General features: G+C 40.8%; 1 protein-coding gene across 1 annotated transcript in view; it reads left to right on the top strand.

The window, feature by feature from the left end:
- Window positions 1–2,570: 2,570 nt before the first annotated feature.
- Window positions 2,571–18,611, top strand: part of TNFSF11 (TNF superfamily member 11) — a 28,258-nt gene continuing 12,217 nt past the window's right edge. The window contains exons 1-2 of the mRNA XM_063101512.1: window positions 2,571–2,792; window positions 9,040–9,207. Of these exons, the coding sequence (XP_062957582.1) occupies window positions 2,571–2,792; window positions 9,040–9,207 (390 nt within the window). The remainder of the gene's footprint in view (window positions 2,793–9,039; window positions 9,208–18,611) is intronic.

Genomic DNA, 18,611 nt, shown 5'->3' on the forward strand with positions numbered 1-18,611 from the left:
TTTGGTTAATTATTTGTGTGATGATGTGTTTAATTTTTTTCCCCACTAGAATCTAAGCACATGTTTTATCTTGATCACCATGTTCCTAGGATCCAGCTCAGTGTTGTATATAGTGGATTCTCACTAATAATCTGTAGAATGAATGAACGACTGCGTGAGTATTGTGATAGGAGAAGTTATGTGTGCTATGGGAAGGTAAAACATAGGGAGCTACCCTGTGTTAGGTGAGTAGGGAATGACTTCTGTAGAAGTGACATTTGAGCTGAGAAAGAAAGGACAAGTAAAGAGTCATCCAGGTGTGGGGAGATGGAGAGAAGTATACTCCAGTTCAAGGTAGTATTTTAAGCTTATGTAGAAAAAGAATCTTGAGCCAACTTGCAAAGAAACATTTGAGGTTTTTAATCTCAAAAGTTTAGATTTTATACCAACAACACATAGAAGCCATTAAAGAACTGTGACTATTGAAATGATATATATTTTTGCTTTTGAAAGGAATTCCTGATCAGTGTGTACAAAACTGTTCAGGGAGCAGGTAAGATTGAAGGCTGTGGGATCAGTTAAAAGACATTATTAATTCACATGAGAAATAATGTGGCTTGGACTGGGAGAGTGGCAGAGGCTTTGACAGTTCCTTTACTCATTTTTTATTTAACAAGTATCTATTGGGCACCTTCTGTACAAAGCAACATTTTAGGAAATGCTGAATGTTATAGAGGTGAATAATACAGAAAGAGTTCTTGAACATATTGGGTTTACATATTAATTGAGGAATAGAATGTTGATAAATGAATAAATAAATAGGCAAGAAAGATATGTTATTTTCAAAAAAAGTAGCAAGTAGACTGACAGTGGAGTTTCCAATACAGCCGATGAAAGCCACAGTACGATGGGATGACACCTTTAGAGTACAGGAATGTCATGAGGAACCCTGTAGGAATATGTATACAGTCCTATATATGAAGCTCCTGGGCTAAGCAAACTTGAACATGATTCAGAGATTTGAGGGATCTTCTTGTAACCTGAGGATCAAGATAAAGAAATAAGGAATAAAAGACATGCATAAAACATGTTGTATAAAAACTTATTAAAAATAATGGAAGGAATTACAGTAAAGTTATTGTGGGTTTAAATGTTATAATCCATTTAAAATAATAAAGATTTATAAGAAGGATGAAATATAGAATTGTTTCCTGAATAAAGAAGAAGAAAAAGAAAACAAACCTACTTCCCAAAGTTAACAAACAAAAAGTAGGGAGAGGCCAAGGACTGCATGGAGTGGAGGATCAATGTTAACTGTATGTTGGAATTTGAAAATTGCCCCCACCCCCACCAAACTGGGTATACACACATATAAATGCTAAAGGCATTTTTGAATTGGAAAAGATCATTTTATTTGTATGGGTAATTTTAAAATCCAACCTGGTCACTCTTCTTCAACACATACTGAGGTCTAAGTGTTTGATTTAGAACACATGCTTTAATAACTCAGAGATGTGACAATTGTGGCAAATCTTGCTTATAGAAGTGCCCATTAATGAACTAGGCAGAAGAGGACACAAAGCGAAAACGTATTAATAAAAAAGTAGAAACATCCTGAGTTTTATGGGTGTTTAAATTGGTCATCTCCTTCCCTCTGAAGATACATCAGAATTCATGAGTGATGTTAATATTTTTATTTTCTCACCAAGGGACACAATTCGGAATAGAGGATTTGAAAAAGCCCTGGAAATCAATCTTTCTTTCTTTTCTTCCTTCCTTCCTTTCTTTTCTTTCACTCTTTTTTTCTCTGTGTCTTTGTTAGAATTGGTGTCTCTAGGCTCTCTGCTGCCACGTTCAAAACTTGCCTTGCTCAAAGCCACTTTGAAGATGCAGAAACAGGGATTTGGGAAGGGGGTTCTGAATTTTCTAAGTCTTCCAAAATACTTCAGGAAGCTATATTGGGAAACATAATAGAGCCCAAACTCTTAAGATCCCAGAAGATGTTCCTTGCTGAATTTTCTTGGGGGGGCGGTGGGGCGGTGGAGAACGAATAGTATGCACCTTCAGATATCACCAAATTCAACTTTCTAAATCCTAGGGGGGAAACTGAGGCACAGGAGATGAACTGCCCCGAGGAAGGTCCCTGACGCAAGCTCTATCATCTACCAAAGGACTCATGTGCGTCTTCCCCAGCCCATCTCTTGCACCTCCAGAAAGGCCGCTGAGGACGGGCAAGCAGAGCCTGAACCCCCTGGAACAACCCAAAGCTCTTCTCCGAGGGCCCTGGTGGGGAGGAGGCTCTTCTGCGACAGTGAGCGAGAGGGGGAGGGCGAGAGGAAGGAAGGGAGCCAGCGGTGGGAGTGGAGGAGGCAGCCGGCCCGGGGCTGATTGGCTCCCGAGGCCAGCCCTCTCGGAGCGGTTTATAAGAGCCGGGGCTGAGCGGTGGCCCGGCTCCGAGCGAGCGCCCCACGTCGAGGCCCCGCCTGGCCCCGCGCCGGCCCCGCCGCTGCCTTTCGGAGTTGGCCGCGGGCGGACGAGGGAGGGAGGGAGCGGGACAGGGAGGACAGCGCCCGGGCGAGCGGGCGAGCGCCATGCGCCGCGCCAGCCGAGACTACACCAAGTACCTGCGCGGCTCGGAGGAGATGGGCAGCGGCGGCTCCGGCGCCCCGCACGAGGGCCCCCTGCACGCCCCGCCGCCGCCCGCGCCGCACCAGCCCCCCGCCGCCTCCCGCTCCATGTTCGTGGCCCTCCTGGGGCTGGGGCTGGGCCAGGTGGTCTGCAGCGTCGCCCTGTTCCTCTACTTCAGAGCGCAGGTGAGTGTCCGCCTCCCCAGGGCGCGCGGTCGGGCGCACCCATCTCGTTCGTCCCGCACTTGTGGGAAACCGAGGCTGGCCTCTAGGCTCGGGTCCCCAGATCTGGCATATTCAGCAGGACAGAGGGACTCTAAGAGAGGGAGCGTCGGGCTCGGGGACAGCCTGGCGCGGGCTGCCGGTGCGCACACGCCCCTGCACCGCCGCGCGCCGAGGCTAGGCTCGTCCGGCCAGGTGATGGGTTTGAATTTCCCTCCGTTTGGAAACAGCCTTGGCCGCTCACCTTTTCTGGAAGGGATGGCACACTCTCTCCCCTTCCCATTTCTCACTTAGAGCTAAGAACAACTTAGTGCATGCAGGAAAACGACGGAGCGCCTTCCCTTGGGCAGCGACCCTTTCCCTTCCCGCCCACCACCTGTGGATTTCGGATCCTGGGCAGGCTGCTTTGCAGGTCGGCTCGGGCCACAGTGCCGGAGGGGCGCGCAGGGCGGAAGGTCGCCGTGCACCGCGTGGTGATGCCCAGGTCGTCCGAAGAGCAGAATGACTGCGCAAGACCAGAAAGGCCCGGTCTCCGGACAGGGACAGTGCTGTCGCTGCGCCGTCCTGTGGGGCGCCACGTGCCTTCCAGTGAGGTGGGCGGAGGAAGGAAGCTAGGTGTGTGATGGCACAGCTTCACTGCCATTAACCAGCCTCTGAAAAGAGGAAGAGGTTCTGCACGACGGCTCAGAACTGCAGGGAGATAGTAGAAAGGAAGGGGTAAACTTGTAATATTATGCTTTCTGGTGGTTTATGCTCTGTGTTTTCTTGGAAATTGCAGTGCAGTTGGTTGGATTCATTCAAATTTTCTTGTCTGGTGCTGTGAACTCTTTCTCAGAGGAAGTGGAGGGCTGACTGTGCATTTTTTTTTTTTTTTATGGGAAAAGAAAGTTGGGTTTGGACTTCATTGGTTTTCAGATTCAAAGGTGATTACTAAACCAAACTGGATGCATCAAAACATGGCATTGCTTTGATTGTATGGGTTTTTGGTATGTGTCTGTTCCTTTTAATCATAGGCTTTTAAATAATCATTATCCACTAGTTTGCATTTTATAGAACTAGCGTGATTACTAAAACAGAAGTAGAAGTGCTGTGAGCAATTTTCAGAACATTTGTATTTGTATATTAACAAATAATCTTTTTTTGGTAAGAGAATTTTTTTTTTCGAAAAACAATTTTTTTGAGTGGTTTACTTGCAACATAGATTGCGAAAATCTATATGAAATGACTAAATATTTTTCTTTCATTGGTGTATGCTGCAGTCAGAATAAATGGTGTAGTCATTTTCCGCTCATCATTTTGTTAACACCCCCATATGATGCTTGTGTATTGAGTGCCTGCATTCTGCACAGCACTATTAAATGTTATGGAATACAAGTTAAGAATCATTTATTATTCAGTTCACAATATCCACTTACTGTGTGCATGGTTCCAGGTAATTAACAAAAGACCATTAAAGTTTTAATCAAAGGAGAGCAGCATTCATAAAAGGGACTGAAGATGGGGTAGTCTCCATTTTTTATCTTTTCTAACACTTCAGGAATATGGCATTTTCATAGCAGTAATAGTGAAGTGAACGTTGAGAGTTGAAAGAGCAGTAGGGAAGGAAGGATTCTAGGGACCATAAGCAGTTTAGCTTGGCAGGGACCATGGAAATTGGCATGGCCTTGTAGGAGAGTGACCTGCTGGGCTCTTGGTACAGTCGTTCAGCTTTCCCTAGGAATTCTCAATGGACAGGCAGGCAAGCAGGCTGAGAGGTCTGGCCTTCTGATGATCACCTATCATCACTTAGCACTCCTGATGTCACCTGGATAATAGTGAAACACTCAAAATCTTTTCTCAAAATAAACATAAAAGTTAGTAAGCTTAGCTAGAAAAATTTCACTTGGAGAATTTAATGTTATCATATTTTGGGGTAGTTTTCCTAAATGTTGTGAAGATTGGGTTTCTCTAAGACTTATGCAAAACATTTTAGCCATTACTCTAAACCCAATTTTGTACTGCATTTTTAAAAGGGGATCTCCTTTAGTAAAGAAGTAATATTAGGAGCAATGTGTTCCTATGAATACACCACTAGATCTGGTTGTGTTGTACTGAGTATTGTATCTACATTTTATTCCTAAAGGAATCCTACTCATGGAGAGATATATTCTGAAATAGTTACAAATAAGATGCTAGGATGTCTGGAATTTGTTTCAAAATAATTGGTGGGGAAGGTGGCAGTTAGGGAAGTGGTTGCTTATAGATGAAACAAGACTGGTCATGTATTGGTAATAGTTGAAGCCGGCTGATGGGTACACGAGGGTTCACCCCACAATTCTTTCCACTTTTATATGTGTTGGAGCCCTTCTTTCAAAGTTCTGGCTAAGCGAGTACACCCAATTTGACCTGTCACTGATTTAATATTTGACTTGTCACTCATGTCAGCTCCTTTGGATTAGAACTTGGTACCAAATAAAAGATAGTAGTTTTTGATTTCTACCAAAGTTGTGGATCAACCACTTGGGGTTTCTGAATGCATTTGAATGAGAATGAAATAATCTAGTATCAGGTAACATGTTTGCAATTTATAGTTAAAAAAATGATAAAAGGATCCAGTTTTATTGTTTGTGTTTAAAGGTGGGGAAAGGAAGCCATGCAAATCCTCAAGAAAAAGCAGCTGAATTTAGTTTTAAATGGATTTAGGAGAATGCCCAAAGAGTGTAAAAATTACAATGACTATTTTAAAAAAGTTCCCTTCTCAACTCATGTTCGAATAGTTAAAAATGAATTAGCCTCCTGAATGTTTGCAGATTGGCTGTGCCTAGATTTAAAAAATGTATAGATACTAGATCCAGTGGAGACTGGCTTTTCCTCTACCAACGCTGCCAAAGAGAAAATAGCATGTGGCATGTGCTGTGTATTTACCACATAGTAGTCATACTTTGGTTTACAAAGAAAAAAAAACTTTCAAAAAGTTGCTTTCAAAATTTGTGTGTGGTGTGTGCGTGTGTGTTTGACATCAGAATAACCATATTCAAAGTCTAGAGTGCAGCTATAAGATAAGCTTTTCAGAAAACACAAGTTCTTTTGCCCTTTCAGCCCCTTCCCTCAGTCCCCAAATATGCACATACCAACTTCCCTGGTTGTTTTGTCCCCAGGACAGCAGCTACTACTGAAAAGCTGATGTAGAGGTGTGCAGGCTGCTGGTTTGAAGAAACAGATAAAGAAGTAGCACAAATGTCAAGCATCCTGCCTCATTTAACCCTACAAATGATGAAGTTTGAAGGATGTTTAAAAATAAAACAAAACTGAGTTCATTTCATAGGCACTACATCATCTGATAAATGCATTTTAAAAGTTCACTTAAAATCTGATATTCAAGATTTATTTAATGTTTTTAAACATGTCTAGGTACAATGAATTCATTTGTAACTCGGTTTACTGTGATTTTTCAGTGAATTTCTGTGTTCCCCAGTGGAGTGTAAGGTTCAGGAAGATAAGGACTGCCTGTTTTGCTCACTACCTTATTTGCAGCATCTAGGCCAGTACCTGGCATGTTTAATTTACTGAAAAGGCTTTTACAAATATGGTCATTTCTAATTTTCATATGTAAATTATCTAATTAGTAGCTAAAATATATATTTTTAATCATGCAAATCCTCTATCCAGACTGCCTTGTGCCAGGAAATAGGTTGTTGGGTAGAGATGTGTTTGTTCAGTCACTTGATCAGCATTTGTTGAGTCTCCAGCACCAATCTCATTCCCTGCTCTGCATGTCGTTCAGTGTAGAGGCCACAGCAGCGGAGACCGTCATTTACCAGTGTACCCCCAAACCTCTGCTCCTCCCTTTTCTTCTGGTCTCCATTTTCAGGAGAGGGAGCTGCAAGGACATTGGAATGAGAAAGACATTTGGTTGCAGGTTAAATATAAATTGCTAATATGTGATCCTTAAGTAAACAAAATAAATTAGTATATAAAAATTAATTATGCCATGCATTCATGGTTTCTTTTGGGGAGAGCAATTAATGAGGTTTTATATATACACTTTAGCTCTAATGTTGCTTTCCAAAACAGTGGGTTCTCAATTGCACATTTGAAATACTTGGGGAGAGATTCAACAATTATACCCTACTCTGAGGGATGTTGATGAAATTGGCCTGTGGGGAGGAGGGGTGTTGTGTGTGGGCGGTTAGGTTCTGGGCATGGGAATTTTTTAACAGAAAGGGCAAAATCTTTGCATTATATGTATTTGCTGCAAATTATTAATCTGCATTTAATAATTATTAAATTATTAAACTGTTGTAGAATTTTTGTACTAATTGGTGTTACTTGTGAAAAAAAAATTAAAATTGATATCCAGGGAAATTTGGAGTCTTTTTAATAGCAGAAAATCTATATGATATATTTGACATTTTGAAGCATTACTTCTCAAACTTTCATGTGTATAAGAATTACCTGTGATCTAGTTAAAATGCAGATTCCCAGGCAGTGTGCCAGGGTAGAGCCTGAGAGCATTTCTAACAAGCTCCCAGTGAACCCAGGACACTGCTGGTGCTTAGACTACACTTTGAGCATTGAGAATATAGGGGACTGCTGCTTCTGTTAGAAGGCTCTTAGCTTGTCAGCAGGACTGGAGCATAACCAATTCGAGGGTCCCCAGGCAATTCCTCAGTAATGCCACATTGTTCCTTGAGCTCAGCAGTTTTCCAGTGGTGAGCCAGCTGAGTGAGGCTTGATTCTTCTTCCCTGAGGTCTGAACCCAGCGACCCTTCATATCAGTTGCCCAGGCGTTTCTGGTTTTGTGGGATACTTATTGGCATAAGTGAGTTTTTAAAAAAAAAATTGCATGATTGAAAGATTTCTTTATATAAAAACTCACATATTCTGCCTCATACTAATTATTCTAAAGAAAATGTGAAAAATAAATACGGATTGCAAATAGTTTTGCTTTATGATGGTACCTCTTCCGTAATTATAGATAATCCTTATATTTGCCAGATTGAAATAATAAAATTTATATCGGGGGTGCACATTTGTTAAAAGGCTATCATTTCAATTCTGAGAATTTCAGGTATAGATAGGGTACTTTCCAGTTTATTTCTGATGGTTGGTTAATAAACCTACACATCTTCCTGGTTCCTTTTAAAAGGATAATTAAACCAGGGAAAGAGAGACTTAGTATTAATTCCGACTGAGCTTTCGTTATCGCAAACTTGTGCAGTTTTTCCTTTTTAAAATCTAGTTTGTACCTACTAATAAGCAAATGCATATGAAGTAACTTGAATTTTTGAAGAAAAAAGGACAAGTTAAACTATTATTATTAAAACAATCGATAGCTACTTGTTGCTGCCCTTTACTTGGCAGTTGAAACCACTACAAAGGCTTGTCAGAGCCCTGGGAGGAGCGGCAGACAATCTAGAGCGCCTGTTCTAACCAGGCGGTCTGCTCGTAATCAATGCGGATATTTGGGGTGAGATAATTCCTTACATTACAAGAACTTTAGCATCCCCCCAGGACACGTCCATTTGACCTGCGCTTGCAGCCCTCCCCACCTTAATGTGATACCAAATATCACCCACACACATTCCCAAACACCCCCTGACAGATGTACACTCTAGACTGAGAAACACTGATGAAATGTGCAACAGAAAGAGAAATTGTGCTTGTGGCTTCAGGTTTTGTTTGGAGCTAGGAAATGAATTTCTCTCTCCTTTCTTCAGCTGATTGAAAAATACATTGATTAAGCAAGAAGGCCAGGCAAACATGGGGGTTAAAGATGATGTTAATTTCGCCTGATTTATGTAGGTTTCATGCTTTGAATGTCCAAGTGGGCTTCATAATCCTAGCTAGCATGTTGCATATGACTTAAAGAGAAAGAGCTTTCCCTACCTGCACTGACCACATGGGATTTCCTTGATGCCCCCCTGCCGTGAGGACTCTTCATGTTGTCAGAGAGTTTTAAGAATTTCCTCTTGAATCACAGGTGTACACTTCTGCTGTTGAAAACCCACCACAGAACTGTGCCTTGTATTGTGGTTGATACTCAGCTACTCATCAAAATAAATTAGAAGTCAATGTTTTCACCAGCTTGAGGGTCACTGTATTAACTATTAATCACTGGGGACATAAAGACTCCTGAAAAAATGAATTTTTTGTTAAGCCACACTTTATTAAATAGCAGAATGATGAATGAGAACCACTCTAGTGTCTTTACTTTCTTTCTCCCCCGTAGATGGATCCTAATAGAATATCAGAAGATGGTACGCACTGCATTTACAGAATTTTGAGACTCCATGAAAATGCAGATTTGCAAGACACAACTCTGGAGAGTCAAGACACAAAATTAATACCTGACTCGTGTAGGAGAATTAAACAGGCCTTTCAAGGAGCTGTGCAAAAGGTAAGCCCACTCTGAGGTTGATAAGTCAAGGGCCCTACTGACTCTACCAATACCGAAAATTAAAACTGGCTAAGTACTGTTGACCTCTGTCCTTTTTATTTTAATAACTTGTAAAAAATGCTGAAGTGACTGTTTTAAAAAGATTAGCAGAATGCTCTTGAAATTGGTAGTGGTTGATTAAGTGACTAGAAGAGGACAAAGGTGGCTTGTGGTTAGTCGATGGGTCAGTTTGCTAGCCTGAATTCTCTGACCTAGAAACCATTCCCTCAGTTCACAGCACTTTCTGGTGGCTCTTTCCTTTCTGTCTAGTTTTGTAAAGGTAAGAACCCAAGTCCTCATCTGTTGATCAAGGGCTCTGATGAGGAGCGATTGTAACCAACTGGTCCTTTGTTGCCATCTGTGGTGAGGAGGTGAGCAAGCAGAACAGGAAATGGTATGGTGGGCAAGGTGGAAATTTTGTGTCCATTTTCTCATTTTCTGGGACAGCTGAGTGCCAAGAGAGGAGATGGAGACAGAGAAGACCAGTGACTTCTCTTACAGTGACAGCTCCGATTGAGAAACACTGTAATAACCTGTTTTATTTTCCTGGACAAAGGCACTTGAGAATTCTGCAGGCTCAGAATTATTTTACTTACTGACTCTACCAAAAACTAAGTAGAACCTGAATAGTGACTTGGTGCACAACACCTGTGTGCAGTCATGCTGCTCCTGCATAAACATATCCCAGCCCCTGGGGGTCTCTGGTCATCCCAGATCAAACCCTGAAGTTCTCGAAGCCCTTAAATGCAAATTTAATTGTAATTTAGGTTACTTTAAAAAAATCCACCTGTAATAATAGCATATTTTTTACAAAAGAGGATGTGTCAGAGGTAGAGGTAAAGCAATGAAGCTGTTTTGTAAAACCAACTGGTAAATGTAAATAGCTGTAATACCTTTAAGGTTGAGATGTGCTGTATTTTATCAGTTCTAAGACACCACCAATTTTCTTCTTCCTTTATTATTTCATTCATCACTAAAAAAAAGTTTGTTAAACAATTAAACATGATTATCATAGATTGTAGTTGCATCTTAATTTCAGAGATACTGAAATTAAAAAAAAAATGCACAACAGAATCAATGAAATATGTATTACTGTAATATCTATAAGAAAGCCCATTGCTTATGAAAATTACCTTTTCATTATAATCAGTGTGTAGGTGCTTAGCTTTCTGTAGTAGATGTATATTTCAAAATGTGTGTTTAAATTCATCTTTTTATCTTATAATTTTTCAACTATAGCAACAGCAATTCTACTAATCTATTCATTTTTATTGATCTATTTTCTATGTTATTTTCATTAGTCTGCTTTTTGTCCCATTTATGAAGCTTTTTTCTCAAATACTGAGTACTTTATCTGTAAGCAACTATCTACATGTACTAGGGGTGATCTGTTAGTTCAAAACTGAATCCCATATTAAGGTAATTCCGGTTAGGTAAATGATTGTGTTCTAATTTTCTGTCTAGATAGGCTCATATTGTATCCCCTCAAAATGAATAGCTAGACTTTGAATTTCATGGTGTCCTGGTTCTTAAAAATTATCCTCTGAGTTTGTTATGAAAGAATAAGTATGGAAGATCAGACACGATAATTTTTAAAATAAATAATATTAAAAACCGATGCTGTTAATGTTTATTTATGGAAATGCAAGAATGGTTCAATCCTAACAATTGAAAGGACAAAAATATATTATCACCTCATAGATCCTGAGAGGTGATTGACAAAATTTCGCATCTACTTCTGATGTTTAATATCCACTAGAAAATAGAACTGGATGGATTCTTGATATTATTACAAATATCTCAAACTAAAAGTTAGGTGATGATGAAAAATAGGAGCATTTCTCTTAAAGTTAGGAGCAAAACAAAGATGTCTTCTGTCCCCACATTATTTAACATTGTTCTAGAGGTGCTAGGTAATGTAATTACACAAGAGAATGAAATAAGAAAAATACATAGAGAAACGGAGAAGGCAGAATTTGCATATGATATGATCGTATCCTTAGGAAAATTCAACACAAACTGAAAGGCTGCAAGCAAAATAAAATAAATCAGTTTGTAAAAATGAATAAGTAATAATCACCAGCTGCCCCCATTTCCAACAATAGTTAGAAAACATGAATGAAATATTTCATTAAATTTTTTTTAAATGCCCTAAAAGTAAACTCAACAAGAAATGTACAAGGCTTATAGGAATAAAACTAGAACACTCTACAGAGATATTTAAAATAGGTTTGGGTAATGTAAAGACATAACTATGTAAAGTCGTAATTATTGCAATATAGCTTGGGCAAAGGATAGCAGAGAAATTCATGAAAGAGAACAAACAGCTTATGGTAGACATTATTGTGTGTGTCTGTGTTTGAATGTATGTGTGTATGTAATTTAATGTAACCTAAAAGTATTTTAAATGTGAGTAAAGTTTGAATTATTAAAAAATGGTATTAAAACAATTTGTTTACTATTTTTAAAAAGTTATAGCTTTTCTTCATGTCTTAAGAGTAATAAATCCCAGAGGGAGAGAGTAGGGTGCCTGGTGGCCAATGGCTGCTCACTGGTGGTCAAGTCCTTCAGAACTCTCTGTTGCTTCAGTGAACTTTTCCGTCACCATCTGTCTCATCAGATCTTACCTCCTCATCGTCTCATTTCCTTTGAGATGTCGAAGTCACTGCTTGGATAGTATGAAAAATCAGTTTGTACTTAAAGGTACTGATGAGCAATAATGGCAGAATTTTCACTATTTTAGGAATAATCAACTGCTCTTAGTAAAGGCACACAGTGTTAATTATACTAATAGATTATTATGACTCATGGGATGAGTAGAACTTTATTTCATTATCTTCATTTTTTTGTGTGTGTGCTATAGGATCGCACAGGTAATAATATCATACACGGTAATCATTTTTAAAGAAGAAAGAACTGTCAAAATATACCAATGTGCGTTTGGAAGTAGAAGATGCATTTCTTCCCCCTAGACAAGCTCTTTAGGAAGGAGACGAGCATTATCCATACCTTATCATTAGAATCAACCAGCATCCTTGAAGTGCAGATACTGTGCTAGGCACTTTGCCATACCTTTTCCTGTCCCCAAGGATTTAGTCTTCTCTTACCCTAGCCAAATAATGATTTGCCAAATGTGTTATCCTTTGATGAGGATTATTGGTTAATGTGACATTCAATACATCTTGCCAAGATAATCAGATTTCTCATTTCTCTTGCCAATGCTGAAAATAGGATGGATGCATTAGGCATTCATCAGTAGCCTTGTATCTTAGCTTTCGTTCTAATATAGATATTGAGTGAACCCATAGAACAAAATTACATGTGTGGCTGCAGTCATTATTGAGAGATAAACCAGTGGTAACGAATACCAGACATAAGCACAATATCACATTATATGTGTGCAAAAACTGGTGTTTACCCAGCCCATCTTTGGTCAGACATGTAATGCTGTTTTTTTCCCATTTTTTGTTTGTGGCTAGGTTTTCTTGGCTTTTTCCCCCGCTTTAGCACAGAACTCTGAAGGCCTCTTCGTGATCCAACCCTACCAACCACAATTTATAAAGTCTGTCATAACAGTCTATGACAATAAAGAAAACACTAGTACAAATATGGTGTCTAATTTATAAAGCGATTCTTGTTTCCAGCTTTGGCAGCCTCCCTGGCCTTTGCAACCAGGGGTGGGGGGTGGGGGATATAGGGGGACTAGGAGGGAGGGAGTAGTGAGATCAGGCCCCAGTGAGGACTACCTGGCACGACCCACAGACTTCCTGGCCAGTCTCAGTGGAAGCCATCTGTTTATGCACTAACTATACAATCTGAGTGCTCAGGGCTGTGACTCTACTTGACTTTAGTATGTCAGATTGTTGATTTCAAGCTGGGTACCTTTTGGCAAAAAAACTTGCTGAAAGTTACTTGCAAAGGTATTTGACGGCTGGCCCGTGGCTCATTTGGGACAGTGCGGCGCTGGTAGCACCGAGGCCATGGGTTCAGATCCTATATAGGGATGGCCGGTGCGCTCACCGGCTGAGTGTGGTGCAGACAACACCTTGTCGAGGGTTGCGATCCCCTTACCAGTCAGGAAAAAAAAAAAAAAAGGTATTTGAAAGAATGATATGCAGGAGAGAGTTCAGTATACAAATTATACAGTCACCTTGTTCTGCAAAGTGGGATGTGTAATACATTCAAGATGATCCCATAAGATATGCGAAGGAAGCATGGGGACTTTCCTGTATATTTCTTTTTAATATTAGCTTTTAAAAGCTGTGTTTTTGTGAATATTTTGTAATGTACATAACATACAGGAGAGTTTTTCTTTAATATTTAAATAAATAAGTACATTTGAGAGCATTACCATTTTTCTCTGATAGGGCTGCACAATCAGAAATGTTTAGGGATCACAGAAGGAAGCTGTGAGCCTCAGAGGACAAGGACCATAACCGTTCCATACTCGCTTGGGTATTTCCCACCTAATTCATTCTCAGGAATGAAAGACTAAAAGAACAAATAAATGATTGATGACTAATTGAACTCTCTAAACTAATATTTTTGAATAAAAATGGAACATCAACCAACTCATAAAGCTATTTAGAATGTTATAAATCTGGTTCTCCTTTCTCTGATGTCTTACTTGTGCTCTGATGCGTAGTTATAAGTATCACAGCCTGCGCCCCTCCTTATATGGCCTCGATGCAATAATGAAACAGGCTCATTTTTGTTAGCAGGATCTCCAGCTGGACTTCTCACTTTAGTCACATTTTCCTCAGGTCTATTTGCTGCTCTATATCCTGTTCCCCTTGTAGAGGCAGGCTTATAATGTAAACAGAAAACACCACTCTGCTCCTTATATGAGTAGAGTTTTGAAAACTCCAATTTCACTCCAGACTATGAAGAGCCAACGATGAGATGGCTAACAGTAAGGTACCATGTTGGCCTATCCTTGACTAACCACTTCCTGGAAGGTAAGCTTCAGAGCCTCTAGAGACTGGCGAGACAGTGAGGAGTAAGACCAGAGAGCCATAGCTAGTGAGCAATTCACTTACCTGTAATTTATTCCCTGAATATCAGTCCAAATTGGGCCTCATCTCTTTGAGCATTCATAACGTAAATGCACAATATCTCCTGAAATTAAGCACACATATCCAAAAATTTGCAATACTTGGATCCTCAGTGAAATAGTCACTGTTATTTGGTGTAGACTAAGCTGGGTAACAAAGAGACCCATGTGTTCAGTGAACTAAAGTAGTTTTTTTTTTTTTGTTATGTAATAATCCAAAGGTGAGCCGTCCAGGGCTTACAGGGAAGCATCTCCATCCTCCACATGTACGTTCCATCTCTGCGTGCAAGTTGGCTCTTCCATTTGTTGTCATTCTTAGATAGGGAGAGCGTGAAGGAAAAAGTGAGGACAGCATCTGGGAATTGAGGCATCACTTCTAGTAGCATCGTCTTGGGTGGAAGTTACTCAAAGGACTGTGTCTTGCTGCAAAGGATGCTGGACAATGTAGTCTCTAGCTGACTGGTCATTTGCCCACAAAGGTTGAGGAGGGGGTTGCCATTAACTAATAGGGTAAAGAAGAGTATGGGGACAGTAAGCAGTCTCTGACATACACTAAACCCTGTTTAGGTAGGAAAGTGGACTCACTATATGAGCAAGAATTAACTCTGAGAATAAGAATACACAAGTCTATAAGAAGTCTTATTTCTAAACTTTCTTATTTTTAATAAGAAAATATTTTATTTTCTAAAGGTGAAAGTACTTTAGGATTATTTAGATTGCAAGAGAGAGAAAAATTTTAAAGTCAATTTAACAGCATTCATCTTTTTGAGGAACTTGCAAAGGTCTATTTAGACATATGCATCTGTGATTTTTGATTAAGCCTTGATTGTCACTTGCACAGTTTTTGCTAGATTTTGTGGATTCAAGAACATTTATTTAAAACCAGAAAGTTCATCAGATTAAGAGACTGTGTTTCCTCCATATGTAAAGCTGATGCCTTGGAATTCCAATCTCAATTATTACAAGAAGGCTGTTCTCATTTTTAACTAAAGTAAGTAAGAAATTAGTTAAAATTTAAATAGATTATAACTGCTTGTGAAACTATAATCATTGGAGTTATTATATAGCCATTATTTCTCATTTGCTTTTAAGTTAATAAAGAGGGGATTAAATCCCATTCATGATCTTTGCCTTTGCATATGAGAATATGTGTCCCAAGAAAGTTTCTCCATAAACCCACAAGAAAATTTGGGTTTTGGGGCACTGATCAAGATGTTCCCAAATCAAGATGTTAGTCATATAGTGGTTTTCCAATAGGATTTCATCTCAGTTTGCCATAACAGTTTTGGGAACTGCAGTTCAACGCCAATCATATTTAGTGTTTATAAAAGCTGTCTTTATGGGAAAGCTGAAGTTAGACCCACAGAGTTTTGCTATAAAACCAAGGCCATCTACTCCCTTTTGCCAAGCAATAGGCTATTGGCTGTGTCCTCAATCTCAGGGGAGACCCAGGGAAGAAGGCAGGAGGTAGGAGGGTTTGCAAGAGGGAAATAATCGGTGAGTGATGTCAGAGGTGGACTTGACTTTGTGCTACAAGTACCCCAGGATGGAAGAAAAGATGCTGTGTTGACATCTCTAAAGAAACAGAACAGGAAGGAATGCCTGAAGGAGGAGCATTCATTATGTGGCCTGGGATTGTGGGCTAAGATTCCAGACCTTGGTTGGAGAGCCTGATGGTAAGGGGGAGCCTGGAATGCTCTTCCAGGAGTGTGTGTCCTAGCAGAGGTTTGGCCTGTGTGATTGGAGAGAATGGTGTTTCTTAAACCTGCTGGATCTTAAGACTCACTTGAGACCTTTGTTTAAAAAAAGGAAGGCTCTCAGATTTGTCATGGAGATCTTGATTTGGTAGTTCAGGGGTGGACCCTGTGATTTCTTCAAAGCTTCCTAAGAAGAGGTGAGAGCCACCATGGATAGGGAAGCCATATCTGAATGAAGCGACTGTATTTGAGAAGTAGGGTCAAGCATGTGTGGTGTGGACGAGGTGGATTTTAGATGCTCTGGAGAGCTGCATGCATTAGCTTGAACTTTTTGAAGTTCAGGGTCTGGGAGAGTTTCATTCTCACTTAGCTTACTCATCACTGGAGCTGCCCCAGTCCTCAGTCTTTGCCCTTGGAGAACACGAGTTGGTGGTGGTGGTGGTGGTGGTGGTGGTGGTAGTAAAAATAATAATTATAGTTATAAACCCTAAGACTCATACTCACCAGAAAGTTTGAGTGAGCTCAGTGCTCTTCTCGGTGCTCATAGCTGCTTCTCATCCCATCCACCCTTTCATGGTGAGTGACAATACTGTCATCTCCATCACCCCAAACCAGAAGACAGAAGATGGTCTTATACTTTGACTAACTCCTCACTCATCCTTATCCTGCAAATTCTACCTCCTTACAAAACCTTCAAAAATGCTTCCTTCCACTATTCACTATGGTGGTCAAGTCAACACAGGCCATTAACATTTCTTGCCAGGATTATTGCAACTATCCACCTGTCCATGGTCTCAATCCTGTACTCCATCCTCTCCATAGCTGAGTAACTTCTAAAATGCAAATCTGACATGTCACTTAGTTTCCTGCTTAAAATATCCTCAGTGGATCCCTGTAGTCATCAGGATAAAGTCTGAGTTGCCAGACATGTCACACCAAATCCTCTGAGTTCCGGAAACCCTCATCCCAACCCCGGCCTCTCCAGGCTCATGACCTCGAATGCTCCATCTCATTACCTCATTTGTCCTCCACATTACAGTGCCTGAACTTCCCTAATCTACCTGTAACCTTTCACCTCACTGCCTCTCTGCCGTGATTATAAGCACAGTGAGGGCAAAGAGGATATCTGTCCTGTGAAGTCTCCTGACCCCTGACCCCTAGCAGCCATCAATAAATTATGAGCCTTTGTGTATGGTTCTTAATATGCCTTTTCAGGCCTTTCTTTGTGCAGTTGGTTTTCTTTCTTTTTTCTTTTTTTAAAAAATGTTTTGTTTTGTTTTTATTGGTTATGAATATTCAGGGGCACCTGAATAAGGGGCACTTGTGCCTAAGATGTGATGGCCAGATCCATACTGGCAGCATGCCCATTACCCCCAATTGTGATTATAAATCCCACTCAGGCATACATCCTGAAGGAGGCCCCTCACTGATGCCCACCCGCCTGTGGGGTTCGGAACCCTTCCTGGGCACACCCAGGGCTTCTTGTAGCAGCACTAACCACATGGGCCTGAGGTTGGCCTGGCTCACTCAAATGTGACAGGGACTGGGTGATGCTTTGTTTCTATCCCCAGGGGCAGGCATATAGTAGGTGCTCAATGAAAGTTTAAAAAACAAGTATAATGAATAAGAGAGTGATCTGTGCCCGTGCCTGCTCTTGGTGTCATCAGGTGGCTGGTTTAATATTGCCTGAAGCTGACCACATTATAAATTCATGAGATTCTTAAAGGGTTGAAGGCTGCTCCCAGCATGGTGTTTTCCTGCTGCTTTCAGAGGGAGCTGCTTCCTTCTTTGGAGAATAGACACATCAGGGACCTTGAGGCTGGGGACTCTTCCTCTCTGGTAGCCTCAGCACTTCCCTGCCTGGCCTCACTCATCCATAGCAGCTGAGCTGGTACCTCTGTCCCCCTGTGATCTCATTCTGAGCAGTCAGATGAACTTTTGGGAGAGTCTGTGAGACTAAAGTAGAAAGCGCTGCCAATGCCAGGTGGCATTCTTATTTTTCAAGTGGCAGAGGGAAGCAGAGACGTGGTAAACAGCACAGTTATCCCAACATGCCACACAGCAGTTACTCTGCCAAGCCCTTGGAGTAAACTTTTTTAACGAGTAGCGTAGTGTAAGACATTTTAAAATTGGGGTCTTTATGAAGACTAATATTGCTGTCATAAGGCTACTTTATGAAAACCCAAGGGGACCTTTAACTGTAGCAGAAGATTCCTCATTTAAACCATGAAGGTTAAACAATAAAAACTCATTTTCTGTTCCCAGCATACCCATCGCACTGCCAGGAAAAGCGTCACTCTCTTTAGGAAAACAAGGTCACACTATTCTTCAGCCCTTGGGTGGGTAGAGTACGTTAGCTGTTTGCAAAGACGTGTCTTTTCCAACCAGCAGACTTCTTTTGGAAGAAATGACAGGCCAGTGACTGTATTTGGGGTGGGGTGGGGGAGGCCAGCCCACATCTCGGTAAAGTTCTTCACTGGGAGTTTTCATAGATGGTCATGAAATGGTGGTGGGTGGTTCCATTAGGAAGTGAAGAGATCGGGGGTCAAAAGTGGGGTCGTGGTCATGGGGGTGTGGAATCTGTGTTGAAAAGACTTTGGCTTTGGGAGAATTTT

This window comes from Cynocephalus volans, chromosome 7 (assembly GCF_027409185.1).
Source record: "Cynocephalus volans isolate mCynVol1 chromosome 7, mCynVol1.pri, whole genome shotgun sequence".
NCBI classification, from domain to species: domain Eukaryota; kingdom Metazoa; phylum Chordata; class Mammalia; order Dermoptera; family Cynocephalidae; genus Cynocephalus; species Cynocephalus volans.